At 28.8% G+C, this 8,474-nt stretch overlaps 1 protein-coding gene across 1 annotated transcript; it reads left to right on the top strand.

The window, feature by feature from the left end:
* Positions 1-7,163: 7,163 nt before the first annotated feature.
* On the top strand, positions 7,164-8,351 carry LOC114128984 (uncharacterized). The gene has a single exon (XM_027993604.2). It carries the CDS (start codon positions 7,164-7,166, stop codon positions 8,349-8,351), a length of 1,188 nt encoding a protein of 395 aa, XP_027849405.2.
* Positions 8,352-8,474: the final 123 nt, after the last annotated feature.

Raw genomic sequence — 8,474 nt, 5'->3', positions numbered from 1 at the left:
ACACTAATTGAATAATACATTTTATACATAAATATAACAATTAATAAAACTATAAATTTATATACATTATAATAACAATTTATTTTAAGGCAAGGGGAGGGTTTGAACACCACCCCCCCCGCGTCTACGCCACTGGATAGGACTTAAAGACAATTCAATTTTAATTATTTTCTCATATTTCAAACATTTTTTTGTTACAATTACATCTGTTTTCTGTCTTATAACATTAATAAAGACTATAGAATAATGCTAGCCGATTATAGTAATAGTTATAATATTATGTGTATACCTTGAGCTAATTGGTAAATAAAACTTATAAGTTAAAAGTACCTATGTTCTCAAATAATTAAATGCATAGCGATATCAATAAAATATTTGATTTATTTATTAGTAATATTAGTATATTACCTTGTCATTCCATAAAGAAAAATTTCTGAGGAATAATTATTATAATATTATTTTCTATAACAATGTTTCATTAATTATCAATAATTTTTGTAATCTCTAATATTAATAGGTACTCAATAATCTTATATTCTAAACATAAAGGTAGGTATAACTATATAAATATTGAATTAAATTAAAAACATAAGTATAAAAAAAAATATTATAATGTCAAATTAAGATTGCATTAGATAGGCATATAAGAACTATCTTTGCATATTATGCTTTAATGCTTTAGAATTAATTATTTCATTATTATTTTATTATTAATTTACAAATAAGTATAAAATAATTAAATAAATATAATATTTTAAATGTAAAATACATGCGCGAGTGTTTTTTTATAAGCGTTTAAAGTTCAAAATATTATGATATTTGTCAAAATCGCTAAAATAAGACTTATGTTGCCCATAAGTTAAGATTGGAATAATTATAAAAAATGTTGAGGGTTATTTAATTAAAAAAATGTAGAGTGTTTAAAGTTTTAATTTTCACGAAATCAATATTTTTACGCGTAAAAAACGATTTTCTATCAAAGAAATTTTGATTTTTGCTATAAATTATAATTAAAAAGGTATCTTCAATCCGTCCTAATTAAAAATAAAATACATGTAATAAAATAAAATATATAACAATTTTTAAATATAATATATCCTAGACTGATAAATCATCTTCGCTCAGAATTGCATGTTTTTCGGATACAATGATACCTATCATAACATTCAAATTTAACTCACACATTATAGTGACCTACTCTAGTCCGAGGTCCACCTCTAATGTACAGCAGAGCGAGTTTCTGGTTGCTTTTGTTTTTTGTTTTGAAGAAAATTTTTCATAGATGGTTTTCAGCTTTTTATCTTTTCAATAATTGCATAAATACTTTTTGTATTTACAGGAAAACGTCGGCCGGGGTCAGATGGTATTATATTATATTAATATATCCGCAACTAGGGTTTTAAATTTGATATAATTATATAATTATGCTAATTTTTTATTTGATATCATACCTGTAGCTCGTGGTGGATTCACCTTAGTTTTAGTAAAATATTTGGGGGGCTCAGCCCCACCCCCGCACTAATATTTTCGCGCCTATGCGTCTAATTGCGTCTATACACAATATTTTTCTAACAAAATGTGGTCTGGAACTTTCAGTTTGTGAATTTCTGGGGTTTTACAGTCGGTAAAAATACGGTTTTCAAATTTTCAAATTCCGGAATTGTACGTTCTGGGAATATACGGTCCACGTATTACTTTTTTCTGCTAGAATACGGTCTGAGTATAAACGTTCCGTATCTCTACAGTCGGTAAAAATACATTTTACGTATTTTATTTTCCAGAAAAATACGGTCTGTGGCATTACGGTCGAATATTTGTTTTTTTCCGGATTTCTACGGTCTATGCAATTCCACTTTAATTCCGGAATTATACGGTCGGTAATATTACTTTCTGGATTTATACGGCCTTCCATCTGTATATAGTGCTTTATTAGATGAAAACTTTTTTTCCATACTTGAAATTGTATTGTCTAATATAACATTGTAAACCTGAACCTCAAACTTTTTTTCAGCATTTAGAATTGGTGTATCTGAGGATTTTTCATCATACATTTTTTTCTTACACTGACTTCTGACTTCGGGAAACTTTATTTAAATTAAAACATCTACATCACATTCTTCAAATTTACTATTTACTAGTTCAATAAAATGTTCAGTTCTTTTTTTTACACTTTGCATATTTCTTTGTAATTTTTTCAATTGTACTAAAGAGCCATCAACCAATTCTTGGGACTTAATCAAATCCATACCTTTTGTTTGTAAATACCTGGAGAGAGGACCAACAATCTCAAAAATATGCACATAAATAAATGCTGTTAATATAGTTTGAAATTCTAAAAATGATTCTTTCAGAATTTTAGCTTTTACACGAACTTCAGGCGTAAATGAATCTAATGTTTGTATAGTGTCTAAAGCTAAAATCATTTCTACGTACAAATGTCCTTGATCTACAAAAATATGATGCAAAGCTTTCTCTTTAGACCACCAACGAGTGTTTCCAATAGTCACAAGTCTTCTTAAATCTTTCTCACCAATTGTTTTTTTCCAAACATTCATTCTCTTATACGATTCTTTAAAAAAAACTGCAACATCATTCAATAACACAAATAAAGAAGCAGCTTGTAATGGTGATTTGGTTGCTTCAATAATAACCAAGTTCAAAATATGGCTATAACACCATACATGAATTTGACCTGGTGAAGATTTTGAAAGCCAGGACGAAAAGCCATTAAAATGCCCTTGCATGTTGGCTGCTCCATCTGTGGCGTTCCCAATGCAGTTTTTTACATCAAGTCCATTGCTGTTCAGTACGTCTTGGAGCATTTCATAGAAACTTTTTCCTGTTGATTCTTTCATTGTTACAATGGAAATTAGTTTTTCATTTACTCCTTTTGAATTCACATATCTTATTATTACAGAACACTGATCTTGAACAGATACATCCTGTGTAGTATCCAGTTGTACAGAAAACATTTTAGCTTCTTGTATTTGAGAAGAAATTGACCTTTTCATAAGAACACTAATAGCATCAATAATCAAATTAACCGTTGTTTTTGAAATGAACGTCAAAGATGAACCTCTTCCTTTTACTTTTGTAGATTTATGCCTAGCAGCTTTTTCTTGAGCACTTTTGGTTATTTTATCAACATGTTCATTTAATGTCACATCATATTTTTTTAAGAGAAGTAGAATTTCTAAAAAGTTACCATGGTCAAGTGTAGGATCTTGTAAAGAATAAGATGATTCATATTGAGTAGCACGATAACTTAAACCTCTCTTTCCAATTAGTTTTACTATCTCAATAACCCTTTCTAGTATTTTCCTATTATTTTTAACTTCTTCCTTTACTTTATTTTTTTGGTCTGAAAATAGTAAATAGTCTATACTTTTGTTATTTGCATGGTGTAGATAAGCATCTGTGCATAATGTATGATTCTTGCTTTTTTCGTGTTCATCAATTCTTTGATAAACATGGGTCCAAAGTTTTAATCCTTGGGTAAATACGTTATCTTCTGAAGAAAAACTTAAACACACACTACAAAATAAACTTTGAGAAAATACATCATATGAAAGCCAACAACGTTGAGATTTATCTTTCCGGTAAAATGCTTTAGATGATTTAAAAGGAATATCAAAAAATGGTTGTTGTGGATGATATTCAAAAAATTGACCAATATCATTTTTGTTGGGGTTTTTAAAGTAGTTGATTTGTATTTTTTCATGAATATCAATATTACTGTCATTAATAACAACATCCTAAAATACAAAAAAAAAAATAGTTTGTTGTTTATGAGGGTAACAAATTGTTAAATTATTAATTACAACTTTAAAATGCATTTAATATTTTTAGTATTCAATAAAAATTCTTGAAGTTTTATGAAATTGAGAAAAACATGTTTAAGAATTAAGCATATTATAGTTACAAAAAATTATATATATATATTATTTTATAAGTGATCTAAATTAAAATTAATTTAAATAGTTAATCTATCAATCTTATTATGTATAAATCTAGATAGTTACCAAATCATTTCTAATAATATTTAAAAATATAAATATATATAAAATAATATAATATTTTTTTTTATACCTACTTGTTCAAAAATATTAGTAAGTAAATTTAAATTCTAAAATTCTTAGGCAACTATAGTACCTAACATTAATTACTAACTTTTTGAGAAGTTATTAATAAATGTAAAACTAGATTAAAATTACTAGAGTAGTTTTTGTTTCTTCAAGATCTGAGAGTATTTGTAAACTGTTTTAATTAGAGACATGCCTCAGATTAGGTATTAACATCATCATTTCAAAATTGGTCATTATGATTATACATTTTAAACATTTTATTAATGAAAATAAAAAAACAAATACCAACTAAATTTTCATTCTTACTTGATTTTGAACTAGTTGGTTGTCATGAAAATCCATTATCACAGATCTTGTACTACTAGTACTAGCACCAGAATTAGTTTCATCAATATTCACATTACTCTAAAAAAATTATATTGTTAATCTACATCAGTAAAGTATAATAAACAATATGAAATAATCATTTTAAATTAAAAAAAAAAAAAAAAAAAAAAAATATTATTAAAATAATTAATTTTTACTAACTATATTTTGTGTTAACTAAACTTACCAAAATAGTTTTAATATGTGATTTTAGTTTTGTTTCATATTAAATAAGTATTTCACAAATACTATTACTTATAAATTTATAAAAATAATTTAATCATAACATAATATAATTTAATATATTGTGTAAAAATATAAAGTATTTTGACACTTATATTGTAGTTTATTAACTATTATGGCTGAATTAAATTTATTTTTATTTTGGTTATAAACTATATACATATTATTTTTAAAGAATTCTAGGTAAAAATAATTATTATAAGTAGATACTCACATTTCCAATGCCTAATAGTGGTTGATTGCAAAGATTTTCTTGCATAAACATAAATAATATATCAATTATTAACACTATTGGTCATACTCATACACTTATAAGTCAAAAAAATAATTCCCTTTAATTTTTATTTTCACCATCGTACTTAAAATATAGAAATACATGGGTTTTAAACTTTTAAATAAAAAAATATGCAATTTCATGACATACCTAACTTTGTAATCAAATTTATACTTACTAGAGTCACTATGACATAGAGGAGTCACAATTGGTGTAAAACATTGATTAATCTTTACACAGTTCTCACTTGACTTTTTTAATAGTTTCATTTTTTTCTCTCTTATTTTTTCGGCACCACCCTTTCTTTTGTTTTCCATTTTCAACAGACAACAACCAATACTCAATAGACAGGTGTATTAAAAATCGCCAAAAAATACAAAACAGTCAACAATGAAATAGAAACAAGTAAAAATCTCACAACATTATCATATCATCATTGAACGTAACACTATATTATAGTATATTAATATATTGTAAATGTAAAATGTAAATTCTCGAAGACCAGCTGTGGTATAAACGCGCATTAATCGATTGGTATAATCGACATTATTAATAGACGTTATAAATAATAATTATTCGTGATGCAGATAAGGTGGAGTGGAGGATTATTAGCTAATTCGAAACCTAAAATCTATTTTTAAACATCAAATATAAACAATTTTGAATTTTTACACTTGCGTAGTTGCGTGTTATGATATGAAAAAAATAAATATATTTATAATTTATATTTAAACTCAATAATATTATAGTGTTATAACTTCTTGTATAATTATTAAGTATATAAGAATAACAAATTATTTTTGAGCAGTGGCCCACCGGGAAAGTTCGCGGTATCCCGCCGGCCCAGTACGAACCTGTATGCAATAACATTTTAAATGCATCATTCGTGCACTATAATTATTGATGCGCTTACTATCCCGACACGTTTCATGGTCATACTAACTTAGCCTTGATATCTCGTAGCCCATAACAGTCTTCTAACAGTTTGGTTTAAATTTTAAATTTTTTTTTGTTGAACCAATATTTGATTATTATATTATATTTATTATATTATTATTATAATAATATTAATTATATATTACTCAAATTGTTAATTGGAATAATTCTCCTTTATTTTTTATTATTAATTAGAATAAATAGTGCGAACGTACGAAATAAACAGAAACAATTTGTTCTATAACTAATTTCTCGTTCCCTAAAAATACATGGTCCTTCGAACAGGATATCAAGGCGAAAAATAAATTACAATTCGTTAAAAAACCAAATAAAGCGAAAATTCGCGTGTTAAAGCAGTGTGGATTAACATCGAAACCACGAGGTAAGATCAAATTTAATATTTTTTATCGGGTTTCCCGCAGCACATAAAATTCCCTATCGCATAATAGTCGTAGTATTACCTAAATAAATTGTCACTGAACTCGATATCAGTCAAATAGAACGAAGTTCAATAATAATGGGTGATCAAGATACGGCAATGCAAATAAAGAGGCGAGGGGTATTGAAAAGTCAGCTAACAAGATTTTTGAACGATGTCAATGAAGGTAAGACCGATAGCAACGCTGAAATACTAAAAATAAAACGAAAAAAGATCGAAGAGGGCTGGGAATTGTTTCAAAAAATTCAATTGGAAATAGAAATGCAAGTGCAAGATGAATCGGAAAACCAATATAGATTTGATTTCGAAGAGTTGTATTTCCTAGCAGTATCAAAATATAATAAACTGTTTGAACCATAGCAAGATACAATTGAACAAGTAGATCAAAATAATGAAAGTCAAAATTAAGCAATGTCGCAGCTGACAACAACAGCGCGAAGTAATAGTACTGCGTCAAAACAAGCATCGATTGTCAAGCTCGCGGCGCTCAATGTACCTACATTTAGTGGAGACTATAAAGAATGGTCCACGTTCCACGACATGTTCGTGGCACATATTCATGGAAATGAGGCACTAACAGACGTTCAAAAATTTTTTTATTTAAAATCAGCTCTTACAAGTGACGCCTTAATGGTCATTCAGAGCTTTGAAACGTCGGATAAAAATTATACGATTGCTTGGGAGTGCTTGAATGAGCGCTACAATAATAAACGCATACTAGTTCAAAACCATACAAAAGCAATTTTTGATCTAGATCCGTTAGAAGATGAATCAGCAATAAAATTAAGAAAATTCGTTGATAAGTAAGTTATTTGGTAATATGAAAGCGCTAGAAAGTCTAGGCCACGATCCAAATGCGTGGGGACCTATGATGATTCACATAATTTGCACGAAACTAAATTCAGCTACACTGCGCGCATGGGAAGTACAGGCGCCGAAATCTGAAATATCAAACGTTTCCGATTTAATACAATTTTTAAATAAACGCTTTCAAGTATTAGAAGCCGTAGAAGGAGCTCAAAACTTACACGGAAAAGCTGAACAAAAAACAAGAGCAGCAGACCAAAAAGAAAAAAAATACCAGCGTAGAACTCAAGCGTCAATGCATGTTACTACTTCTAAATTTAAATGTTATATGTGTGAACAAAACCATGCGATATATCGATGTCCAAAATTTATAGGTCTCGGCGTCCGCGAACGACAAGTACAGGTAGACAAATTAGGCATTTGTGCAGTATGCCTAAGTCGACACTTGGGAGATAAATGTAAATTTAATGGCTGCAAAAAATGTGGGGAGAAGCATAATACGTTGCTTCATGATCAAAAGGCACCAGAAATAACCGCCGAAACGTCGATAAGTACACATGCTACGCGTAGCCCCATAAAACAATTTTTGTTATCAACCGCGATAATTAAAATTGAAGGTCGATCGAAAGAAATATTTCACGCGCGCGCGTTGTTGTACTCAGGTTCTCAATGTAATTTTGTAACCAATGATTTAGCACAAAAATTACAATTGCCGCGCAAACGGGTGAAATTTTCTATTTCAGGTGTTGATAATTCAATGAGTCAAGCTCATTATTCAGTAAAAACTACTATTCATAGTAAAGATATGGCCTATAGCGGTGAATTCGAATTTCTAACTTTACCTAAAATTACGACAAACTTACCTATGCAAAGTTTTGACACGACAAAATTAAGTTTACCTAATTATATAAATTTGGCCGATCCAACGTACGCAATTCCGGGTAAAATAGACGTATTAATTGGTGCCGAATGTTTTTATGATATTATACGTCCTGGAAAATATAAAGCTGCGGAAAATGGTATTATATATCAAGAAAGCGAATTAGGTTGGATTGCCGCCGGCTCCACACACAATTTAGCGCAAACCGCCGTAAAATCATTCGTCACGATGACTAAGTTGATGGAAGACAGCGCCAACCTGAATGAGCAGATAGCAAAATTTTGGCAAATTGAAGATACCAGCAAAACACCACAGGATTAGACCGATGAAGAAAAAGTATGTGTCGAGCATTTTAATCGAACAGTAAGACGAGATACATCGGGAAGATTCGTGGTAAAATTACCATTACGCGAAAATTACGATAAGCTGGGTGAGTCGAAAAGT

The sequence above is a fragment of the Aphis gossypii genome, unplaced genomic scaffold (assembly GCF_020184175.1).
Source record: "Aphis gossypii isolate Hap1 unplaced genomic scaffold, ASM2018417v2 Contig00049, whole genome shotgun sequence".
Classification (NCBI taxonomy): Eukaryota; Metazoa; Arthropoda; class Insecta; order Hemiptera; family Aphididae; genus Aphis; species Aphis gossypii.
The sequence above is the reverse complement of the archived record's forward strand: the minus strand, read 5'-3'. Positions and strand labels throughout refer to the sequence as shown.

Coding starts and splice junctions, on each gene's coding strand:
- LOC114128984 (XM_027993604.2), top strand. CDS start 7,164: ATGAAAGCGCTAGAAAGTCTAGGCCACGATCCAAATGCGTGGGGACCT.